A 21744-nucleotide genomic window follows, 5' to 3' on the forward strand; every position below is an offset into this window, starting at 1 on the left:
AAGAGGGAATCGAACCCCAAGAGACGGAGAGGAGTAAAAGAGTACTTGGCCACAGTAAGTGTTAACACCCCTTCAGACCAAGATAGATTATATTCGGGCTATAAAAGGAATGTGAAGGTGCAGTCAAGGACCCAAATAGATGACTAGTGAGAAATCACAGAGAAATAGACAGCAGTCCTAAGGCTTGAGGGGAAGAAATGCCCCTCTCTTCCAAAACATAAACCCAAGAAACTGCCAAGAGGAGATCAGGATGACCCATAGAATTCAAGTGAGTTCACTAAGGGAAAAAAATTACCCAACTAACCATCAGTTAAGAAGTTGTCACAGACACTGTATACCAGGATTTTAGCAATGCAGTTTAAAAGCTCAAAAAACTCCTCATGAACCAAGGGTATACTTGCATACTCAAGGTAGGTGAATTCCTGAATGGTTGAATAATGTTAAACATGGATAGGAATTCACTTAGGGTATAAGGAGTTTCATACCTGGTCTAGTTCTTTTCTGTAATGTTGTCCGTGACCTGAATGAGCACCCAAAAAGACATAAATCACAGCTGCACGATTAACTCCTCAAATTGCTAAATAATTAAAGTACATAAAGAATACATACTTAAAATATTTTTGCCTTTTTCCCACAGACTGGTGGAAAATTGGGTCCAAAATAAATATGATGAAACTTATGACATGTTAAATAGAAAATTTTACATAGTGTTTCAGATGGCAAGTATACAAGACTTTTTAATGTTTTTTTTACTTTATCTTCACAGTGATCCAGTGAGGTGGGTATTTTTGCCATGTTACAGATGATGATATTGATGTTTGCCAGATTAGTGACTTTCCCAAGTCACCTTACAACCTCCTGCTTCCATAATCACATCTTCCTGTCTGCCTCCCATAAGGAAACTTGTGATCCCATTGGGTGTACCCAGGTAATCCAAGATGATCCCCTCATCTTGAGATCTTTAACTTAATCCCATCTGCAAAGTCTCTTGCTACATTGAATAGCATTCACTGGCTCCAGAGATGGACATGGACATCTTTGGGGGTCGTTATTCAGCCCAGCCATGCTGTTGCATGATGAGCAAGGTGGGGAGTTGTTAGAGATGAGGTCAGAGAGACAATTGGGAACGAAATCACATGGGCCTTGAAGGCCATCCTAAGAATCTTGGGTTCCACCTTAGTGGAACACTATGACAAATCTAGATAGCATATTAAAAAGCAGAGAAAGCTATGGTTTTTCCAGTAGTTATGTACAGGTGTGAGAGTTGGGCCATAAAGAAGGCTGAGCACCAAAGAACTGATGCTTTCGAATTGTGGAGCTGGAGAAAACTCTTGTGAGTCCCTTGGACTGCAAGGAGATCAAACCAGTCAATCCTAAAGGAAATCAACCCTGACTATTCATTGGAAGGACTGATGCTGAAGCTTAAGCTCCAGTACTTTGGCCACCTGATGTGAAGAACCAACTCATTGGAAAAGACTCTCATACTGGGAAAGATTAAGGGCAGGAGGAGAAGAGGGTGACAGAGGATGAGATCGTTGGATAGCATCACCGACTCAATGGACATGAGTTTGAGCAAACTCCAGAAGATGGTGAAAGACAGGGAAGCCAGGCATGCTGCAGTCCATGGGATCACAAAGAGTCAGACACAACTTCATGACTGAACAACAAGTGGCAATCCACGCAGAGGAGTGACACTGTTGAACTGTGTCTTTAAGGATGACTCTGGGGGCTGTACTGACAGGAGACTGCAGGGAGGTCTGATTGACAAGGGGAGGGGAGAAGAGTGAGGAGGTGCTTACAGTGATGTAGCTGAGAGATGATGGCAGCTCAGACCAGGGTGGTATCAGCGGAAGCGGTCAGAAGTGTTTGGATTCTGGAGGTACTCTGAAGAATAGAGCCAACAGGATTATCTGACAGATTCAATGTGCTCAGAGAAAGAGGGGTCAAGGGTGATTTCTTTTTCATCTGAGCAACTCAAAAAATGAAGCTATCTGTTCAAATGGAAACTTCTGTACAAGGAGTAGGTTTGGAGGGATAATTAGAAAATAATCATATATTCTGTTTTGAATATGTCAATCATCATGACTATTAGACATCCAAGCAGAGATATGGAATAGAGAGCTGGCCTTAGGAATCTGGAATTTAGGAAAAAATTTGGAACAGAAATACAAATGTGAGAATATGAGAATTGTCAGCCTATAGAGGGTATTTTCAGCCACAAGCCTGAATGAGATCACCAAGAGAGTAAGTGTTAGATAAATAAGAGATGATCAAGGCCTGAATTCTGGAGCATAACCATATTAGCAAGACAGAAAGGAGAAGGGAAGCTATAAAAAAGAGTAAGAGAAAATCAGGGTACAAGTGCAGTTTTCTAGAGGATAAGTGAGAAGAGTGAGGAGATTAAGGATGATGAATCATCATCGATAACTCGAGATGACCCAGATTGCCCAATCCATGTGATCTGGGATAGTCTGATAGCTCTGAGTAGTAATAGCCAAGATGATGAGTAGCTATAGATAAATCACTTAGAACTATGGTTTCCAAGCTTCATCTCATTTTTGGAATCATCTGAAAACCTAAACTAAACATAGTGATACTTGGCCCACTCCCCCAGATATCCTGAGGAGGAATTTTTAACGTTTCCCAGCTGAATCTAAGGGGCTTTGCTGGTGGCTCAGATGGTTAAAAATCTGTCTACAGTGCAAGAGACCTGGGTTCAATCCCTGGGTAAGGAAGATCCCCTGGAGAAGGGAATGGCAACCCACTCCAGTATTCTAGCCTGGGAAATGCCACGGACAGAGGAGCCTGGCAGGCTACAGTCCATGGGGTCACAAAGAGTCAGACACGACTGAGCAACCAACAGTTTTCAGCTGATTCTTTGTGAAGCAAAGTTTGGGACACGCTAGTTTAGAAAAATGCCCAGTGTATCAGAAGCTTTCTCAGAGTAAATGAAGTTGAGGAAGCTTGTGGGAAGAGAGAGGGTTTAAGGGGAGGGAGGCGGGGGAGATCAGTGTGCAACTAGCAAATTATGTGGACAGCATAACTGTAAACTGAGTGCTTGTTATTCAAGCATCGTGCTGGCAAAGGCAATTATATTTGAAAAAATTTACATTACAAATTACATTTGGTGCACCAAAATTTTGGGACCTTATACCAAAATTAAGTAGATATTGTTTCTGCTAGAAATTGTTTTTGTTAGTTGCATCATAACAAGAATGATGCAACTGAGAAAAAGCAAAGAAAATATCTCCAAGAGTGAGACTTAAGCCTCCAAATGGTGGGCCAGATCCCAAAGGCACAGACTGAAGGAAGCCAGTACAGAGTGACCCTTGGTCCCAGCGACTGTTTGTAGTGCTGCCTCCCAAGCGATACGAAAGCGATTCCCACCACTACTTACGACTACCTGAAGAGTAAGACCACAGATAGTTGTCTTTCTTTTGGAGCCGATGTAACCATATCCAGACTGTTTTTTTTTTTTTTTTCTCCCTCCTAGAAATCTTACAGCTGTGAATTTAATGCCAAGTTGCATGTTATAAATGAAGTTCAATAAAGAACGTCTAACTCAGATAACAAGAGGCTCTCAGAGATTCTTTATCCACCAGCTGTTAACTTTTATGTTAAAATTCTGCTTGGATATTTGATTCTTTCCTTTAATTCGGAAAAGCACTTAAAGCACTTAGGAAAGCACCAGATTGATTTTCAGCTTGGGAACCCCCTGTCCACAGAGCAACTCAGAAAGAGTTTCAGTAACATTATGTGAGTGTTTTCTGCTCTAGTAAGCAGGTAAAGTGGTGTTAGAAATGCATTCTGAACAAAGAGTTTGCTTATGATGCAATAAGGAGCTTTTTTTTTTTTTTTTTGAGGGGGGTTGGTTTTTTTTGTTTTTAATTTTTATTGGAGTGTATTTATTTACAATGCTGTTAGTTTCTGCTGTACAGCAAAGTGAATCAGCTACATATATACACATATTCCCTCTTTTTTGGATTTCTTTCCCATTTAGATCACCACAGAACTTTGAGTAGAGTTCCCTGTAAATTAGGAGTTTATCCTGAAGAAAAGGTGGACAAAATCAGGAGGGAAGGTGGATGGAGTCTGATGGGAGTGACCTGATTTGACAGGAGGATTCAAAGATTAGTGGGGGGGTGCTGACAGGAATTGGGGTGGAAATAGGAAAGACCTGGGGGGGGAGGGGAAGGAGACAGATCCCTGATCAGAGAGAAGAGGATCCATAAAATAATAAACTAATCATTGGGAACAGGAGAGATAAGAAACAAAAGAAAGAGAAAAAGAGGACAGTCCCCAAACAAGGGAGAAAAGGAATAAGAAGCCAGTTAACATGAAAACCTTTGGTCAGGAAAAGGAAAGGAACCAGCACAGAACCAGAGATGAAGTGTTGGGGCTGAAGCTGGGAGAAGACTGCCCAGGTTCTGATGTGAAGGAGGAAATATGATCAAACCCGCTGTTTTCTGCCACCACTGGTGACTTTTCAAACTGTCCTACCTAAACAGAAAAACATCAAAATAATACAAAAACTGTCTGTAGATGACAGAGATTCAAATAGCTGTGGTTAATTTATTACTGATACATGGCCAATGTGAAAGGTCTCATGAGTGTCCATAACAAGGATGATGCAACTGACAAGCAAATCCAGTTGTACATAATGGCATGAAAAATAAGATAATCAAGCCATTTTGAAAAACTTTGGTGAAATGTCTGCTAAGGACCACAGTTAAGCCCATTTTCAAAGAAGTTAGTGAAATATTACATCTGATTTATAAAACTAGATGAATATACTTTTTACAGAGGATATAATTTTAATATGTAAAATATTCCTGAGACAAAAGACACATAATAAATCAACAATATGCAAAGCATATGCTAAAACTATCCCAAGATTATCAAGTAAAGAGATTTAGTAAGTAGAGTCTAGACGTCTGTATTTTTTATAAAACCTAGGAAATCAACCCTGACTATTCATTGGAAGGACTGATGCTGAAGCTGAAGCTCTAATACTTTGGCCACCTGATGTGAAGAACTAACTCATTGGAAAAGACCCTGCTGCTGCTGGGAAAGATTGAAGGCAAAAGAAGGGGCAACAGAAGATGAGATGGTTGGATGGCAACACTGAATCAATGGTCATGAATTTGAGCAAACTCTGGGAGATAGTGAAGGACAGGGAAGCCTGGCATGCTATAGTCCATGGGGTTGCAGAGTCAGACACAACTCAGAGACTGAATGACATGCATGCGTGTCTCTGATGGACATCACCAGAACCACTGGCCTAGAAGATGTCAGATTCAAATGAAGGATAAGCTTGTGGCAAATAAGCACTTTAAATAATAACTGAAATTTATGACTAACAACACTTGACCATTGACGCCTAAAACCCTCAATCAAAACCACACCAAGACTTTGATAAATAGAAACATGTCATGGACCACAAGGACATTGACAAATTCCCAGGAACCTCTCATAGAGGATACAGTTTCTGAAATATTTATATTAATATTTTACTTATAAAATATTTACCTAGAGGAGGATACACATCTCTTTCAATTTGACATCTCTCATGTAGTCTGTCAAGAGGAATATAGATTTTTTTAAAAATCTAATTATTTCTAGTGCTTTACACAGTGAAAGAATACATCTTTGTGGTTTTGCAGGGGCTCTCTGGGAAATCATAAGTATAGTTTTAGATACAAAAGATATCCTGATAGCTTTACTTTATTTATTTTTTGTTCTATACTTAGTGTCTAACTCGAGGAAGACAAAATAAAAAATATTATCAGAGGAGATAAAAGCACTTGATTAAGTGGGTGCCTAAGAAACCATACTGGTTACCTATTTAGTTGAAGTGACAGGAAAATTAACAATAAACGTTGAAGGTAGCATAATGGTAAAAACGTTAGGTCTTTCAGAAGTGAGGATTCTTCTCTTGTTGTTGTTTCCTTAAATAATGCAGGATGTGACAAAGTCAGCATAAAGCACAGAAGGTTACTCTTAGGACAATCTTTGCTATGTAGGTAGATGACACTGAAAGATTAACCCTTCACATTGTAAGCGAAAGCAATAAACAGTGAGCCAAGGAAGCAGTTCCATCAACATGAGCAAACTTTGCTAAGCCATTAACACATTCCATAGCTTTTCAGGTTCAGGTATTATAAACCAAGGCAAACAAAATTTACATTCCAAGCTTTGCCTTTCCTTGTGCTCTTTATTCTCTGGAACATACTGGCACTTTAGGATACATCCTACAAGACCATGAGAAATAATTTCAGAAGATGTTATTAGCATACAATGCTTTCATCATTACTAACCTCAAACAAACAATAAATAAGCCTTTTTAGAAGTTCTCAGTTTCAATTTCTAATACAGTCATTATCAGTAGCTATTCATCAGTACCTATCCATAAATGAACTCTTCCGAGCCCTCAGTAAGTTTCAAGAGTGTAAATTGGTCTGAAGAACAACAACAACAAAACAGAAAACAACAGTATTTTAGAGGAAAACCATCTTTTCCTTGAAACATAGAAGTTCATTTGTAGTTATATTTTCTCTGTCATTGTTACTCCTAGAATGGTCTCAAACACCAGTATTATTGTAACTTTAAACTGAACCAAAGTGACTAACATCTATTTCATAGAAAAAATTTCTAAGTGGATAATTGAGAATTGTCTGTCAAAAATAAGCATTTTAATCAACAAGAACTCATAAATACATCTAATGCAACTTTCTAAGATACACTTGCTACAATTTTATATCCCTCTGAAAATGGCAAAAATTAATGAAAGATATAGCCTATTGGTAGCATATTAAAAGAAAACATATAAACATAAAATTATGCTTAGATATCAATGTTTCAGGGGTTTATCTTCCTTTGAAATAATTTAGATATCCAGTAATGATCCATTAATTAGCTCTATTTAATTATTCTAAGGTTTTAAATTCCCTAGAGTTCTTTTTTAAATTGAGATATAATTCACATAGCATAAAGTTGGCCATTTTAATGTATACAATTCAGTGGTTTTTAGTATGTTTACAAAATTGTACAACCATCGCCATTATCCAATTCCAGAATATTTTCATCACCCCCACCAAGGAAGATTCATACCCATTAGTGGTCATTCTCTTTAACTCCCTTTCCTCCCGTTTCAGCAACTGCTGCTATACCTTGTGTCTCTTTGCTCTACCTGTTTTGGACATTTCATGTAAATAAAATATCCATGTGGCTTTTTGTGTCTGGCTCCTGTCATTTAGCATAATGTTTTCAAGGTTCATCCATGCTACAGCAAGTATCAGCATTTCATGCCTTGTAGGGCCAAATAATATCCCATTGTATGGATATACCAAATTTAGTATTTGTCCATTCATCAGTTGGTGGACATAGAGGTTGTCTCCACTTTTTGGTTCTTATGAATAATGCTGCTTTGACTATTTATGTATAAGTTTTGGCATGAACATATGCTTTGATCTTTCTTGAGTGGAACCTAGGAGTGTAATTCTAGATCACAGGGTAACTCTATATTGAATTTTTGAAGAACTATAGCACTGTTTCCTCAGCAACTGCATACTTTACATTCAGACCCACAGTAGCTAAGGGTTCCAAATTCTCTACATTCTCACCAACATTCATTATTATGTCTTTGATTCTGGCCATCTTGGGGCACATGAAGTGATATATCATAGTGGTTTTGATCTGCAATTCCTTAACGACTAATGATGTTGAGCATCTTTTTCATGTGCTTATTGGCCATCTGTATATCTGCTTGGGAGAAATGTCTACTCAGATTTTTCCCATTTTTCAATTGGTTATCATTTTATTATTAAATTCCCTGAAGATCTTGGAAATTATCTTCAAGCTGCCATACTTCAAAACATGATTCTTATTAAAATAAAGCATCTGCCCAAATAATTCAATATAATTGTAGACAAATTGACATTTTTCATAACCAATCAGTACAACTGTATAAGTTTAGAGAAAGTACATTCAAATAGAATAAAAAATGTGCTTTTACATTGTACTTGACATTGATGAATCAGAGAAAAACATTGCTGTTTTTTATTATACCAATATTATTCAACTAATCTTATTTGCCAAAGGCTTACCTTAATTGAATGAACTTGGAGTCTTAAAATGTTTCAGAGTTAGTTTCTGCAAGAGTACATTTTGTTTTAATTGTAGCATATTGAAAGTATTATTAGTTCAAGTTCCCTATTTTCTTGGAATTTAGGGACATTGAAAGGATACTTATCTATCTCTACAAGCCAATTCGATCAGAGCTCCTTTATTTTTCTATTTACTCTTTCCCTGTCCTTCAGCACTAAGACAATATTCTCATCTCTCCACCTTTGAGCATCTAATATGTCTGAAAGTGGAACATTACTGTCTATCTGACCTCTCTCCTCATGACAGCTTTTCTTCTTAAACAAATTTCATCACCTGTTCTTCAATCATTATAGCTCAAATTTCTACCCCCACCCTTAGTCTTTTTCATAAAGGTTTTGTTTAAAATCTAATCTTTTCCACTGTTATATAGTTTCCATTCTTATTTGTTTTTGTTTTTTTCATCATCTTTCACTGTCCTAGGCAAATGGATTGGAGAGTGGTTTTTCAATCCTTTGTTATTTTTGCTTTTGACTTTACCCTCATCAAGCCTTCTTAATCTCTGTCTCATGCTCCATTCCAGCTCAACTTTCTCTTAATTTTCATTAGAACACTTAATGTCACAAATGGTGTAGCAAACATCCTTTCTCTGTTGTTTGCAATGACAGTCTCTAAAGTATTCTTATCTATGTTTTCTCTACTTTATAATCACCTTGGAGACAGGCTTTAGGAAGGAGGGGAAAGCAGGATGGAGAATGGGAGAGTGGGGAGGGGAGGAAGAGGTGGGAGAGGGGAGGGGAGAGGGACAGCGAAGGGAGGACGAGAAGGAGGAAAAGGAGGAATCAGAAGAAGTAGCTGGTGTCTGAGGGAGAGATATGGCTAATTGACAAGAGAAAGATTAAAAATGTGGGGGCAAGATGGTGCTGGAGAAGATGGTTGGGAGAGAATTGCTAGTAATATGTTGTGAAAGGAAGCTCCAGCACATTCCTCACAGAACTGCTGAGACCACATATGGCAGCTAACCTCACATCAGCTCTTTCCTCAGGTGTTGGAACAATGGCAGAAAGCCATAGAAGAGACCGGGTGAGCAGTAACATCTCTGTCAGTAAGACGTGGAGACATGAGCACAAAACCACCTGTGAGGAGAGGATTGTTGTACCATGAGCCCAACCCCGGTCGTCCACCTTCTCTTCATGAGGTCTTTACCAAAGTCTGTCTACATGGTTCTCACTCATAGCCTAAGAAAGGGACTTACAAAGTCTTCCCTCGTAGCATCGTAGAATCCCAGATCTGGAAGAGACATTAAAATTTATCTAATCATCCACCAGAATGAACCCACGTCAAGGAAGATGTCTTCCTTTCCCTACTGTAGTTTCCTCTTTTTTTTCTCTCTGCAGGATAATATTTCTTTTAATAAAACTCACCCTTCCACTAAAATATGACAAAGGCATAGCCAATAATCAGAATTTCCCTTCTGTCCATCTCCAAATCTCTAACTGGTTTAATAATTCACTCCCTCAGTGCCTTAAAAGGGGGACTTTTATCTTTGAATCCATCTATAAAACCATCTTCTTCTCCTCCCACTTGCTAAATGGACTCTATTTATCCCTCATTTTATGGGCGCTTATCTACTCTAAGGGAAGTCTGATCAGATAACCTGGTCTTTAGAAAAGCAGGGGAAGATTGTTAGGAAGGGCTTCTATTGTTTGGGAACCTTTCTTTGATCTTAAATTTTTAGGAAGGTTATAGAATGTCTCCAGGGTGTTTTGCATTTCTGATGGCCCAGGAAATGATTACCCTGGTCTCAGGGTCTGGAGAGCATTTGCTAAGCAGGCTCTCTGGGTCTAGCCCTTCAGGATGATTTGAGGATGAGCTTAATCCCCAGTTAGAGACTGAACATTCCTAGTTTAATGTTGTGATATAATATGACAGATTTATACATTGTTCTGACATAACGAAATGCAAAGAGATGAAGTCTTTTATTTACCCAGTAACCTCTTATTTCAACAGCTCACTGGCAGTTGTATAGGCTTTTGTGGCCTTGTCGAAAAGGCCCCAGGAAATATCACTGTGAGCCTTGCTTGCAGAGCAGCCTTGCCAGTTCACAAAGACCAAAGCACCAGGCCAGGAAGTCAAGACAGAAGAAATCAACATAAACCAGCAGGAAACAAATCCAGGAGGCTGGGTACGGCCACTTCTCAAAGGCACCCATGCAACTCTCAGCTGCTCCGGTGGGCTTTCCTCTATCTGGATAGAGAGGCCACAGAGTAAATGTCTGTTGAATGAATCCCTTCTCAGCTTAGCACAAACACTGTTGATCATTCCTTCGGTGAACGTTGTTCTCTCAAGGAGAGAAGAGGCAGTCATACAAAGACAGAGGGACACAGCTCTGCATTCAGGGAGAAGACAGACTTTTGAGAAAAGCAGACCAACACTTAAAATCGACATGCTGTGCCCTACAGTAGCAGACATAGTGGGTGTTAGGAAGGGGGACATGGAGAAGAGATTAACCAAAGTAATCCTGGGGTAGTTGGAGAAAGGGGCTTCTCAGGTGGCTCACTGGGCCACCTGCTGACATAGGAGCTGTGGGCTTGATCCCTGGGTCATGAAGATTTCTCTGGAGGGGGAAATGACAACCCACTCCAGTGTTCTTACAGGGGAAGCCCCTGGATAGAGGAGCCTGGCGGGTTGCAAAAGAGTCAGACATGACTTAGCGAGAGTAAAGCAACAAAGAAGTTGGAGGAAACTTTAGAAAATCATCTTAGACGAAAATCATTTTTTTAGCTGTTATGCTCCAAATGCCTATGTGTTTGGTTAAAGTCCCCAGGAGGAAGAGTTGGTCATTTCTTTTCTACCAGGGGTTCTGGCTGTCATGTTAGAAGGTGCAGGAGCTCTTGACGGCAACTGGTCGTGGGTGACAGCAGGAGACACCCTAGATAGCCATGTTCTTATTTACTAAAGCAAAGCACATCCTCCCCCAAGATGGGTTTTCTGGTGTATGAGGGTAGAAGTGTGCTGCTGTGCTAAGTCACTTCAGTCATGCTCAACTCTTTGAGACCATCTGAATTGTAGCCCAGCAGGCTCTTCTGTTCATGGGATTCTCCAGGCAAGAATACTCTAGTGGGTTGCCATTTCCTTCTCCAGGGGATCTTTCTGATCCAGTGATTGAACCCAAGTTTCTTATATCTTCTGCATTGGCAGGTGGGTTCTTTACCACTAGCACCACCTGGGAACCCCAGGGGTAGAAGCAAGTAAATGCAAAACCAGCCTTCTTCATCACCAACCTGGGAAAACCAAGAAGGAACTGGCTTCCTTCAAGGTTTCCTCCACCCCCTAGCTTTTAGAGAGAAGCCAAAGCAGAACTCATTGTAAAGTAAAGCCTTGTTCCTCGAAGTGTGACTGAAGGGCCAGCAGTACAAGCATCAGTTGTAATCTTGTTAGAAATGCAGAATCTCAGGCCCCAACCCCAGCCTGCTGCCTCAAAGCCGTGTTCTAACAAGATTCCCAGGTGATGTGTGTGCACACCCAAATTTGAGAAGCCTGCTCTAGACCAGCAAGGGGGCTGAACTCCAACTCACCTGAGGGGCTTTTTCAACAACTAATCCCACCCCCGGGGAATTGATTTAAATAGCCTGGCTCCCTAAGTGATTCCAAATGTGTGGGGAATGTGCCTCAGTACCCAGAGTCGTCTAGTTCCCCAGGAGAACCTTTGCACTGGCCTCAGGCCTGGGTGCTGCTGATGACATGTGAAATCAGCATGGGGCTCCCTGAAGCACAGGGAAGTGGCTGCCCTGACTTGGGTCAGGTAGGAGTGGGGACCTGGGCTGGCCGGCCACACCTGAGGTCCCCAGTTCATCCAGACTGAATTCATTGTGCATTTCAGGAGGTGGACTCCAAGGAGAAATTTGCCTTGGTAGAGCAAAACACAAAGCCTGCAATGCTCTACACCTGTGTGTTTTAGCTCATCCTCAAACAAGTCTTTTGCAGTTCACACTCATGCTTATGCTCAGTCATGTCCGACTCTTTGCCACCCTTTGGACTCTAGCCCACCAGGCTCCTCTGTCCATGGGATTTTCCAGGCTAGAATACTGGAGTGGGTTGCCATTTCTCCCTCCAGGGGATGTTCCCAATCCAGGGATTGAACTTGCACCTCCTGTGTCTCCTGCATTGCAGGTGGATTCTTTACCTGCTGAGTCATCGGGGAAGCTCTAGGGTAGGAGGAAGGTTGTCGTAAAAAGTTAGCATCCTATAGTTGGAAAGCAAAAAAAAAAAAAAAGCCTCCAAAAACAAGAAAATAAAAAGAGTTACCCAAATGAAGCAGCACCCAGCAAACCGCCGTGGTGAGTCAGCCTGGGGAGGCCCAGCCCCTTGGAGGGAGCCTGGTTAAGGATCAGCTCAATTCAGGGCAGGGCTGTGTGTGCTGCTGCTTCTCATCCCAGGACCAAGTCTGAGCAGCAACCTCCCTCCCTCAGCTGCTTGAACTTTTTTTTTGTTCTCCGAGGCTGGAAAGAAGTGTCACATTTTGCTCCCTCCCAAGCCCACGCCTCCACCTCTCCCAGGGACCGTGTGCCGTGTGGAGGGGGTGCCTTAACTACAGGGGAACTTTTGCAGCCCTCTCATCCTCACACTATGAAGTTCTTCGGGAAGCCCAGGAGCCAGACAGCAGCTTTTCTGCCTCTCTGCCTGCTCTTTTTGAAGAGCCTGAGCCTAGGACACAGTAACCTTTACAGCAACCGCTATGCTGGGTGAGTGGAGCGACTTTCATGCCCTGCACGGCTTGGACTAGGGTCAGGGGAGGGCGCTGGTTTGGTCCTGAGTGAGCCTCACTTGTTCTGGTCTGTGGTCTCTGTGTGAATCTGTATGCTTTCCTGGCCACCTAATCTTAAATGTCCATGCAGTCCCAGGCTCTCTGGAGAGAATGTGCTGGGCACACGTCTAGCTTCTCATACTCTTTATGATGTGCCAACCTGAGCCGTGGACCAGTGTTGATTGGGATTCTGTCTTTAGAATCACTGTGGCCAGTGTGTACGGTATCTGCCTTGGGGTATGCTCGGCCGCGGGGATGCTGTACCAAATGAACTGTGGCCTGAAAACTAAATCTTCCCCTTGAGGAGTGTATGCAGGAGCAGTGGGTGGAAATTCACCAGTGATTAAGAATCGGGTGTGACTTTTTATTTTCTCTTGAGTGTTTGTTAGCCTACAGCGTGGTTATTAGAAAGATTTTCAAATCTGAGCAATGGAAATGAGTCAACTCAAAATAAGCCAAATAAACGTAGCCAACTGCAAAATTATGGGGGTTTTTCTGAAGGGAGAAACCTAAAGGGGGAACGCCGTGTGCGTTTCTCCCCCTCTGGGTTAGCATGCTTTGTTTGCCTTCGGTGAGGAGGCGCGGGGCTGCGTGTGAACCGTGTGGGACTGCGCATGTCTTATCCTAAAGGCTTACTGTGAAATATACAGCGTGTGCTTTGCTTGAATTTGCAGGGGGTCCGTCGTTCTCTGAATCTGGAAATGCTGGCATTCCTGCATTTTAGGGTTGGGAGAACCTTAAATAGCTCCTCTAATTCAGTTCCTTTCTACAGAGAAGGAAAAACTAGAGTCTTAAATCTTTCTAAATAGTCTACGAGTGCTCTGTGAGGACCAGTAGAGGAAAGTTTTCATATCAATCTGGATGAAGGCCAGGTCTTAAAGCAGTTGTTCTTTCTAGGAATCATGTAGAGAAGAATTTGTAAGTGTGACCCTGGAAAAGAGAATTGTTTCTCTTTTTCTCCTGAAGAATCTGGGCACAGCTATAGAGTTCCCTCTGAATACAGTGCTTACAGAGGAAATTTTGTACAATGTGCTCTCAGTTTAAGGAGATGCAGGATGATGAAGAGGGGGTGTTGGTGGAGATGAGGACTATAGATAGTAACATCCCCAAAATTTCCACCCTGGTGTTCCTGGGAGTATTCAGAGTTTACATCTGACAGCTGCTTTTCTGTCTCCTGAACATACATCATCCAGGCTTTACATCTTGTCCCTGGTAGTCACCGCCCTTGGAGACCTGGGTATGGAAGCTGTGTTTAGTGACTGATGATGCCAGCTAAGATGTGGAGGAGTTTGCTCTGACTCTTTAATGGATGTTAGTTACATGATAAACATATATCAGATTTAGATGTGCTCATGTCACATAGGACCTCGCTTCTCCACTCAGCTGTGGCTCAGTCCATAATGACTTCGGTGTGTGACCCTCGTCAAAGATAAGTGAGCAGGTCAGCTTAGCAGAGCAGGTGTGCCCACTTCCCTAAGCACCACTTAGCAGAGGAAAGGAAGCCAAAGGTGGTGGCCTTTCCTAGAGAACTTGGAATCTTTTAGGACGAAGTTGCACTATCTTTTCTGTTGTTCTGCAAAGAAAGTCATTGCCATTTTCTCTCTGGCTGCTCCATAATAAGTTAGTCCCAAATGTATAAATTAGAGGTGTCTGGAAGTCGGAAGGAAAAGATGAAACAATGAGACACGGAAGGGAGCCTTCCCTGTCCATCACAGGAGAGCTTCTCCTTTATCCAGAGATGTCTTTGAGCACACTCACCATTGAAAATGGGGGTTTTTGCTTTTCCTTCATTTGATACATGTCATTCTCTCACCACCAAAGACAGAAGTGCTGCGTAGGTTTGGGATTCTGTTGCTTTACTTCCCCAGGAAATGCCTTCTGCAAGTCTAGCTAGAACTAGGTAAAATCACATGATAGAATGGTATTGAACATTATTTTTGTTTCTCATCTGAAGTTATTCTAAACCACCTCATTTTTGTCCCTTAAGTAATCTATTTAGGTATTATTGGTAGTAATTACGAAGTAGCACTATTTCTTGAAGTTTTGTTAAAAAACAAACAATTTTTTTGTGAGTCTTGGTTGAATCTGATAATAAGTGATCATCATTTGCAGGACTCTGAGCACGAACAAAAACAATACGCAGGGCAGACCAGTGTGCTTCTTAAGAGCAGCTAATGAGCCTAGGCTTTCTACACAAACTAGTAACAGTCATGTGGTGCGGCCGTATAATAAGATGCTTGAAAAATGGCAAATTTAAGCATGATGGAAAAAAAGTGTAGGGAGACTATAAGGAAAATCTGACATAAATGAATACCTTTTCAGGTAACTATCAAATTACTTACAAGGAAGATTTAAAAATATGTAGAAAAGGGATGAAGCCAAGTGTGGAAAATAACTTGACATCAAATAACATTTATTGGTACTCTGTTAGCAGGTTTTAAGAGCTATGATACAGGGCAAACATTTTGGTGATTAAAAAAAAATATCAGTCTGTGCATGAGACTCCAACTCGGGCAAACATCAGTGTTCTCTCCTTTTCCCTTATCCCCTCATATTCCTGGAAGCAGACTTGGTTATTTATTAGACTGTGATATTGAGGGCAAAAAATAAGAATCTTCTGCATGACATGAAATTAGGGTAGTTTTTTTTAGTGATGGTAAAAGAGAGATCTAAGCCAGTGACACAATAAATTCTGGTGATACTGTAGAAGCAAAGTGGCTATGATATTTTGCTGAACTGCCTATTCAGTTCTGCCTTCATGTATAATGTTTATAAGTCCTGAAGTTCAACTGCCTGCCTTTCAGTTTCTGCTTTCCCACTCCTAGTAGCTCTGTTACCTTAAGGTAAATTCCTTAACCTCTCCAAGCCTCAGTTTCTTCATCTGAGACACTGAGACAATATTCCCTGCCAAGTTGTCATGGGAATTAAATGCAACAGCCTGAGTATTGCATGGTTTTTGGCACTTAGCTTTTTTAACACCATGTCAACTACTTACTAAAAATACTTACCAGTACTTAATATAAAACATTGATAAAAAAAATTACTTTCTCAATTAGCCTAATGAGAGTTTTGGTATCCTCATTTCACAGAGAGGTTCATTGAGGGACAAAAGGGCAATCCAAGTTCACAGCTAACTATCCCACAGCGGGGATTCTAACCCAGCTCTGCCTAACTCAACAAACTGTACTTCTCACTGTGCCCCCATTCAGGTATAGAAAAGAATGACTTTTTCAGAAAAACAGAAGACTTCACCTTGTTAAGGGAACTGATAATAGGATGATGAAAGAAAAGAGTAGACTATGTGGGCAAAATTGTGAGCTGACCCTTGGTGGTCTTCTCTAAGGTGGCAAATTGTTAATAGAAAAGCAGGCAGAGACCATATGAGATAAGGAACTTTAGATTGTCACCAAAATAAGTAGCACAGAAAGCGGCCATGGGTGTGCACTTCATGCCTTCAGTATTATTCCAACACCTACTTGCGCCAAGAGTACAAGAGCCAGGGCCCTCTGATAGCTTGCAGTTTAGTAAAGACAGTAGCCCCACATGTAACATGAGGAGGTACACAGTGTTTGAGTGTGTTGTGGGATAGCAGCCTACTCTGGGATTGAAGAGAGAGCTCAATGCACCAAGAAGGAGGGAGAAATCCCTCCCCTCTTCTGGTCACGCAGCCTTGGGTACCTGGGCTAGGGTAGAGAGAGCACGACTTCTACCACCAGGGCCACGACGTGGGACTGAACGCTGTGCAGGGTCCACATGGCTATGTGCAGGCTGGTCCCAGCCCACTAGCCAGCTGGTGTGTTCTGATGAGCCAGCATCCGTGCTGCACTCGTCCTCCCATCCCTGCCCCTCCCCTTCCATCCCCCACCTACTCAGACACCCAGTTATTGGTCAAGTTCACCAATCATCCATTGGAATGGAATATCGAGATCCAGGAATTAGACTTGAAGAAAATGAGATTTTTAAAGGCATTTGGTCCTTAAAATCCTGTGAGCAGAGAGGCCCCAAATTGGGATGTGACATGGCAACCCACTCCAGTATTCTTGCCTGGAGAATCCCATGGACAGAGGAGCCTGGCACTCTGCAGTCCATGGGGTCGCAAAGAGTCGAACACGACTGAAGTGACTTAGCACAGCACATATTGCAGAGAAGTAGAGGTTTGGGGGAATAGATTTGACTTCAGGGATGTCGTTCTTGTTCTCCATCTTAGCTCTCTAGGTAGTCCCCTCCATTGCTCAAAGCAGCTTTTAAGTCTTTTACCTTTCTGATGGTGGGGGTGGGGGTGATGTTCAGTTATTAAGTCATGTCCGACTCTTTGCAACCCCATGGACTGCAGCATACCAGGCTCCCCTGTCCTTCGCCATCTCCCAGAGTTTGCTCAAATTCATGTCCATTGAGTCGGTGATGCTATCTAACCATCTCATCCTCTGCCACACTCTTCTTCTTTGCCTTCAATCTTTTCCAGCATCAGGGTCTTTTCCAATGAGTCGGCTTTTCACATCAGGTGGCCAAAAAATTGCAGCTTCAGTTTCACTGGTGGCTTCCTAGTAATGTTCTGAACTTTTGGAAACCTAGGGCTAGAATTCAAGCAATCCAGTTGCTCACGAATCTTAAGAGTTATCTTCTATGTTGGTGGTTAAAGTTCTTTTCAGATGGGTTGACCATGAATCCTTGCTTGCCGTGGACTGGCCCTGTCTGTAAGTACTGTTCTGGGGTAGTAACTGCCAGTGCTCCTCTTTCAGTCTCAGAAGGATCCTGATTTGGGTGGAAAATTGTGGGTTCTGCCTTTTATTCTTCACTGTGTCTGTTTCCTTGATGAGCTTTACTCTAGATCTTCAACTACCTTCTTATTTCATTGCTGAAGAGCAAGTCTATCTCTATAGTTCCTTCCATACCTATAAAAAATATCCTCCTTGTCCTCTCTCTTACAATAGCTACCAGCCATGTTTATGATGTCTTTATCTCAGCCTGGATAAAGGTAACTTCCTGCTAACTGATCTCCCTGCCTATAGTCCTTCCCGTACTGATGACCTCACTAAATAAGACTTCTGTTGTGTTACTGTCTTGCTCAAAGATCTACTTTGGCCACCTATTGCCAAATACATCAAATCCATTCTCTGCCAGGCTCTCAAGGCCTCTATCATCAGACTCTCTGGTTCCTCTGCCTCTCTTTCACTCTGCTCAGTCCTAAAACTCCTCTGTAATGAGAATAGAGAGCTTCAGCCTTGCTCATCCTGAACAAGCAAGGCAGGCAAGCCCCGCTCATAATAAGAGCCAAAAGCAAGAAGGAGCCATCTCAGATCGTGAATAATGGATTACAATGTGTGTGATAGACTTCCCTTGCTGTCCAGTAGTTAAGACTTTGCCTTCCAGTGTAGGAGGTGCAGACTCAAACCCTGGTGGGGGAACTATGCTCCCACATGCCTCGCAGTCAAAAAACCAAAACACAAAACAGAAGCAATATTGTAACAAATTCAATAGTTTAAAAATGGTCCACATAAAAATTTATTTTTAAATGTGTGTGAAAGACATAGATTTGGGGCATCAGGTGTTAGGAAGGGTGTATGGTAGGCTCTGAGGTTGCTTTGAAACTTTGTCCCCACAGGTTGGCATGTGATTAATGGAATGGTTCTTTGATGTCTTCTGGAAGTTCTTTTAGCACTTGACCCTGGTTGCTGCTGCTGCTGCTAAGTTGCTTCAGTCGTGTCTGACTCTGTGCGACCCCATAGACAGCAGCCCACCCCATCCCGTCCCTGGGATTCTCAAGGCAAGAACAGTGGAGTGGGTTGCCATGACCCTGGTTAGTGGGAGGCTATTTTTGGTTTCCTTAGGCACTAGCACAGAGTACAGCACCCCCTTGTGGATTGTTTATCAGCTCATTACACCAAAAGTTTTCTTCCCTGCCCAGTGTTGTGTACTGGGGCTGCCAGCTTTGGTTCTGAAGGACATCGATGCTGACCTGACCTGGCAGGTCGATGGTACTCCATGGGGATCAGCATTCCTCCTGCCAGTGAGCTAGTGGGAGGAGGAGCATTTCCTGTGCTTCTGGACTGCTTTTCCAGTGGAGCCCAATCTGATGACAGAGCTTTTATTTTATGGCGCCAGGATACCTTCTGGGTAATGCCATTAAGCCTAATCACTTCCACCCCATGAAAAGCAGTGAAGGATGTTAATGTTTCATAACTTTACAGCTTAGATTGTGCAGGCTACAAAAGCATTGTGTTTTCTGTCTTTATAAATGGAATTACTGAATGGAAAATAAAAACTCTTTTGATGACTTGTTTTACAGTCTTCATTATGATCAATCGGTAGATAACTGGTATATAGGATTAGCATTTGCTTTGCCAAATAAATGCCTTTCCAGTCTGCCTTCTGGGTATTAACTTCTTTATAATAAAGCAGCATGTGAAGCTTTAGGATCTTTTTCTGGGTAGTATAGTAAATTTCCTTAAGAATTAGTTTTCTTATTACAGGTTGAAGCAAACTTTTTTCTGGTTTTCTTCAACAAAATTACCATCTTTGTTCTTTTTTCTCAGTATACTTTGAAAATAGTAAAATAATTTCTTAATATGTGTTCTTAATATTGTTAGGTTGTCTTGTTTTTCTTTCTCTTTTTTGTTAGAATAAAGAACCAAAAATTCAGTGGCTTAAACAAGAAACTTATTTCTCTCTCATGTGAAAAATCCAAAACTAGTATGGTTGATGGTGACAGAGACTCAGGGGTCTGTCTGGGCTATGCCTCTGCTGTGCTCAACACTCAACTCCCAGATGTGTCAGGAAGGAGTCTTCCAGCCTTTGGGTCCAGCCTGCAGGAAAGTAGAAAGGGATGGGCTCTCCTCTTTCCTTTTAAAATCACAGCCCAGAAGTTCAAATATCACTCACTACTGGCTAGAATCAATTATATGCCCTTAGCTGCAAGAACCTTAGAATGTCACAGCAGTCCGTCTTATGGCTGAGCTGGCTCTCTATGTGAGAGAATGGTGCTCAGAAGCTGTGTGTGTGTTAGTCGTTCAGTCACGTCTGATGCTTTGCGACCCCATGGACTATATAGCCCAAGAGGCTCCTCTGTCCATGCAATTCCCTAGGCAAGAATACTGGGTTGGGTTGCCATTTCCCAGAGTGGTTTGTCATTTCCTTCTCCAGGGGATCTTCCTGACCCAGGGGTTGAACCCGGGTCTCCTGTATTGCAGTGGGGCTCTGGGATTGCAGGCAGGTCCTTTATCAACTGAGCCATCAGGTAAGTCCCTTTAGCTGCAAGGGAGGCTATGAAATAATGGCCAGATATGTGATATAAATAGCAATCGGCCTCAATGGTCACTCTGTTACTTAATAAATGCCCACGTGACGCCGCCATTCTCCCTCCCACTTGGTTCTTCTGAAGAAATAATCCATCCAAATAAGCATTCAGGATTTTGCACTTCAAGGTAATTTGAAAGTGTGCATTTTTATTCTGTATATGATCTTTTTAAGTCAGAGTGTCAAAGCTGAAGGAGACCAAACAAACAAACAAAAAAAGCATAGCCCAATCCTTTTATTTAATATATATAAGGAAGCAGAACTCCAGAAAGGTAAAGGGATTTTCAGGGCTGGTGGTGGAGTTGGAACTAAAATCCAGGTCAGCCAAGTTCACAGCATTTTTTTTTTTTTGTACAGTTGACAACACTTTGAATCCAGAAAACTTCTCTCTCTTTTCTATTCCCTAGAGTAGCTGGGAATGAAGTAAAGTGAGTTGGCAACGCTGAGATATGTTTAATGAGGGAGGATTTTCATTTCATTTCTATAAATATTTGTTGGGAATCTGGCCCTCTGCTAGTCTGGGATGACAGAGATAAAAGAACGGTACATGTGCACAGCATAATGAGTATTCAGGCAAGAAAACAAGCAATTCCAACTCCGCAATCATGGTGCCCTCAGAGAGAACTCTTGGAGTTGGGTAAGTGCAAGAGAGGGTCACTTAATCCAGACTGAAGGGTGGAGAGAGGTCAAAGAAGCTTCTTGATTGCAAGATGGGTCTTAAAAAACAAACAGAAATTTGAGTGGATTATTAAATATGCAAGGTAGTTTTCTTTCAAATGGTTGGTACTCAGAGGACATGACCCTGACCTTGGTCATAAAGAAGAGGTAGAAATCAGGCTAAGGTTTTCCAGATACAGGAAATATATTGAATGCGCAGAGAACTACAGGTAAGAGAACTTGTCAAGTCTAAAAAATTAAGCATAGCTAAAATGAAAGGCTTCAAAGTCATGAATCACTTTAGCCCCATAATATGAAGCTGTTTTCTCCTGAAGGTGATTGGGCTGATGAAGACTTTTCAGCAGGGAATTTACATAGATTTTCTTGAAGAAAGTTCCCTCTGCCATCATTGAGAAGGGGAGGCTTGAGGGCTGAAGATTTGGGGGCAAGAAGACTGGGATGCTATGGTGACCATGGTAATACCCAGAAGAGCCTGGCTTCTGGTAGTGACAATTGAAGGAAAAAGAGGGAAACCAATTTAAAAAGTATTCAGAAGGTAGGATTTTCACAATTGGGTAAGCCAAAGGGGAGACGCAAGAGGAAGTAGTTATAAAGTGATTCTCAGGATTGGTTAGCAGGACTGAGCACTTAGCAGAGAAGGTTAGTACTTTCTCAGATATGTATGGTTTGAGGTTCCAATAAAGTGCCCAGTTGGATAAATGAGAAAGTAGTGAAAGTGTTAATCCCTCAGTGTATCCAACTCTGTCAGACCCCATGGACTGTAGCTCACCAGGCTCCTCTGTCCATAAAATTCCCCAGGCAAGAACACTGGAGTGGGTAGCCATTCCCTCCTCCAGGGATCTTCCCAACCCACGTAAGGAACC

The 21744-nt window shown here is 41.8% G+C and overlaps 1 protein-coding gene and 1 long non-coding RNA gene across 5 annotated transcripts in view; one reads left to right on the forward strand and one right to left on the reverse strand.

Moving 5' to 3' along the window:
* Positions 1-21744, reverse strand: part of LOC147359396 (uncharacterized) — a 414201-nt gene that overhangs the window by 82287 nt on the left and 310170 nt on the right. The window lies entirely within an intron of this gene.
* CPA6 (carboxypeptidase A6) overlaps positions 11761-21744 on the forward strand; it is a 296877-nt gene continuing 286893 nt past the window's right edge. For 2 of the 4 annotated variants that reach the window (XM_086336653.1, XM_086336656.1), the window contains exon 1: positions 11764-12848. In XM_086336653.1, the coding sequence (XP_086192779.1) occupies positions 12733-12848 (116 nt within the window). In that variant the 5' untranslated portion in view covers positions 11764-12732. Of the gene's footprint in view, positions 12849-21744 lie in introns of all 4 variants that reach the window. The other 2 variants (XM_086336657.1, XM_086336654.1) reach the window with 2 other exon arrangements.

The sequence above is a fragment of the Bos grunniens genome, chromosome 14 (genome assembly GCF_055505025.1).
Source record: "Bos grunniens cultivar Pamir isolate PY7600 chromosome 14, Bosgru_T2T1.0, whole genome shotgun sequence".
NCBI lineage: Eukaryota > Metazoa > Chordata > Mammalia > Artiodactyla > Bovidae > Bos > Bos grunniens.